The 3300-nt window shown below is 37.8% G+C and overlaps 1 protein-coding gene across 1 annotated transcript in view; it reads left to right on the top strand.

The window, feature by feature from the left end:
* NCAPD3 (non-SMC condensin II complex subunit D3) overlaps window positions 1-3300 on the top strand; it is a 57428-nt gene that overhangs the window by 34158 nt on the left and 19970 nt on the right. The window contains exons 12-13 of the mRNA XM_019634321.1: window positions 2164-2278; window positions 2372-2483. Of these exons, the coding sequence (XP_019489866.1) occupies window positions 2164-2278; window positions 2372-2483 (227 nt within the window). The remainder of the gene's footprint in view (window positions 1-2163; window positions 2279-2371; window positions 2484-3300) is intronic.

The following is a 3300-nucleotide window of genomic DNA, read 5'->3' as shown; positions in this document are numbered from 1 at the left end:
TGATTTCTAAACCAATAAAATGTGAGTTTGATAAAGAGTTCAGAGTTTCTTTTAAGTGCAGAAGTTGTAGGAAGAAATTTTAGGAATTAAGACAGAATCACACAGTATGAAATAGAGTACACAAATTACAAGGCTCCTTGGAAATAGCTGTTTCGTAAAAATTGGAAGGGAATAGCTTTGCCACTTCTTAATTCCTGTCATTCAATAATTTTTTTAAAGATTTCAAGTGGTTGGAAAATGATCTCACAGAATTTGCCAACCTAGATTATGTTGTATGAATAATTCTTTTTAAAGCAAATCTGCAGTTGGAAAATAGAATATTGAATGCCATGTCAAAAGCTACCACAGTTGGGAAAAGGTCTTTATAGAGTTCATTAACTATAAATAGCTTACAATAATGGGCCCCTCTGGTTCTAAATATGATCACCAGTGACTTGCTCTGAGTTCCATGGAGGAATTTCCTTTGGGTATAATTTTCCACGGAGGAACATTTTACATAATAAACTAGTAGAGGTTAGCATTCTAATGCTGTCTAGCGTCAGAAGCAAAAAGCTAAGGCTATTACTTTTTGGGGTTTTTTTTTTTTTTTTCATTTATATAATTGGGAAAGGGACCAAGATAGCTGGGCAGCGCCCTCTTACCTGTATACTGTTGCCATAAGACTGCCGCTCGTGGCTTTCTATATGATGTGTATGTAGCCCAGGAGCAGGTACAATTAGAAGTGCTTGGAAGGCTTTCAGATGATGAGGCTGGGTGGAAAGATTGGTTATTTATCTCGCAGTTCTGTGTTTTCCCCACTTTTGTCAGCTCCTGTACGAGTATGTTAATAAGAGCATTGATTAGTATATAAAATATACACAGAGACTGTTGTACAGGTGATCAGAGTATGAATCAAAGAAATTAGAAGGGCAGATAAATATTTGCACTATGGTAAGATTATTAATGCCTCTTGTAGCATTTTAGTACTCCCCCTTTAGATCATTCCCTTTTTATCTCTGCATTCTGGGTGTGTTTAAACCTTGGTTCAGATGTGGACCATAATTTTCAGCTTTGCTGTCATTTAAATTAGTGTGTTCCCCTATTTTTAGGCCAATGGTCCGGCCTGTCTGCTTACATTAGACACATTAATTTTTCCACATGTATCTGCTAATACAGATCTTCAAAAGGGACTACAGTGGCAGAGCCGATTGAATTTATTTCTGGTCCAAGTGGATTTCCTGAAGATTCTGGCATGAGCAAATTTGCATGACATTTTTCATTGGTCATAGGGTGATAAACCCAAAATTTTGGGGCTACAAAATTGTATGACATATTTTCTCCTCTGCCCACTAGGTGGTGGCCTTGCGGTACAGTAGTCACAGGGTGAAAGCCAGACAACCAGTGAATTGTTTCCATTTAACTGGGCAAGTGCTGCAGAAGTGTAAGGAGGCAGGAGCCAGAGAGATTCAGGGCAGGAGAGTGACTAAAATAATAGACCACTGAGATTAGAGAAGGAAGTAAAGACAAAGGTGGCTAGGTTTGGAAGAAAAGGAAGTAGCTGAGGTTCTAGAGGGCCTAATGAAGTTGTAGAACAAGTAGAATGGGGTGAGAGAGTCAGAAAGCTAGAAGGATGGATGGGTGTGGTCATAAAGTGGATTATTTGACATCAGAAGTAGGGCGTTCCACATATAGGGACNTATATTGACACTAAAGGATGCCTAATATTGAAAGTAATAATTGCAAACTTTAAAATAGCGTGATTAGTAAGTGTATAAGAAAAGTAAACATAAAGCTATGTGATTATAAAAATACTTTGAACAGGAAGTTATACACAATATAAACAATAATGATTCCTTTCGGTGATGGGATTATAAGGTAATTCTATGTCCCCGTTTACCCACGATAATCATGGTTTACACCTGTTATCACAGTATAATTACTACCAGCACCCGCTTTTACTTGTAGAAGTATCTAGATGTAGGTGACAAAAGCATCTGGTCACCCTAATTTTGGATGAATTTTATTAAGTAGTGACTGAAGTTTTACAATAGCTATATTTTTATGAAAAAACAGTTCTTTTCAATTGAGGGGACAAAAAAAGTACTCCATTGATGTGTCCTTAATCTAGCTAGAGTTCATTTTTCTTTTGCCTTATTTTTACTGCAAAACCAATTTTCTTTGCAGGTGAAGTATATTTTTACCTTAGGAGATATAGCCCAACTCTGTCCAGCCAGCGTGGAGAAGCGAGCCTTCCTTCTGATTCAGTCCATTCTAGCTTCTTCTGCTGATGCGGATCATTGTAAGGCATTTAAAATTATCCTCTGCACTGCACATCTGGGGCTGGGTTAGCCCCAGAAGTACTGTAAATACGCATTTTTTCCTTTCCCTATAGTAACATCCTGTCAAGGTAGCAGTGAAGCCCCAGCCTCTCAACCAGTCCCCCAGGTTGCAGGTTATGTCATGCCTTCTGCGATTAGAGCACACGCCATCATTACCCTGGGTAAGTAAGAACAGTGTGTGGGGAGAGTAGTGCTTGTGCAATCTAGTTCTGTGTATAGCTTTTTGTCTTAAATAAGCCGGCCTTAGTAATGGGTTGTATGCTGCTGAGCTTATGTTTACTCTAGTTCCTGTGAGTTTTGGATGCAGATCTGGTAGGAGCACCCAACTCTTCGGGTACACCAGAGTGCTCATAATTAGAGCCTTTGGGTTGGCAACTGCCCAAAGCGGTCAGACTCACAACACTCCCTATAGGGAGCTTTTGTTTTTTATGTTAATTTGGTACAATTATACCTGTTCCTGTGATTTTTCTTTTATACTCACAATGTAGCACCATGAAGTCTATTCATCAAGAACTGTATGCCAGGTACTACACTGAGTTCTGGGAATGAAAAAATAAATTTGCAGTCCAGTTTATAAAAGGAGATGGTTTATTTAACACTTTCCAGAACTGGTAGATGAGCTTATTAAGCATATTTCTTCATGAACTCAAATTGGTGTTAATCTTGAAAGCGTTGACCTTTATATTATAATTTGAGGGGGTTTTTTTAGTGTGATTGTGTATTTTATGCTGGATAGGAGTTATGAATGTTTTTTGTAATAACTATTTTTTTTTATCCAAGAATTGTAAATAAGAGCAAAACATTGCACACACATGCACACACACACCTCACAACAGCCTTCCTTCTCCTATGAACAAGAAATAAAATAAGATGATCACGCTTTCCTAATTACCCAGCTCAGATTTCAAGTTCATTATTTGTTTTATTGGTCATTTTCCAGCTAAGTAGACAATTTCAAACTTCAAATGTTGACTTTAAAAAG

Source organism: Hipposideros armiger, unplaced genomic scaffold (genome assembly GCF_001890085.2).
Source record: "Hipposideros armiger isolate ML-2016 unplaced genomic scaffold, ASM189008v1 scaffold_1584, whole genome shotgun sequence".
In the NCBI taxonomy this organism is placed as follows: Eukaryota; Metazoa; Chordata; class Mammalia; order Chiroptera; family Hipposideridae; genus Hipposideros; species Hipposideros armiger.
Note: the sequence above shows the minus strand (reverse complement) of the source record. Positions and strands in the feature narration are given on the sequence as shown.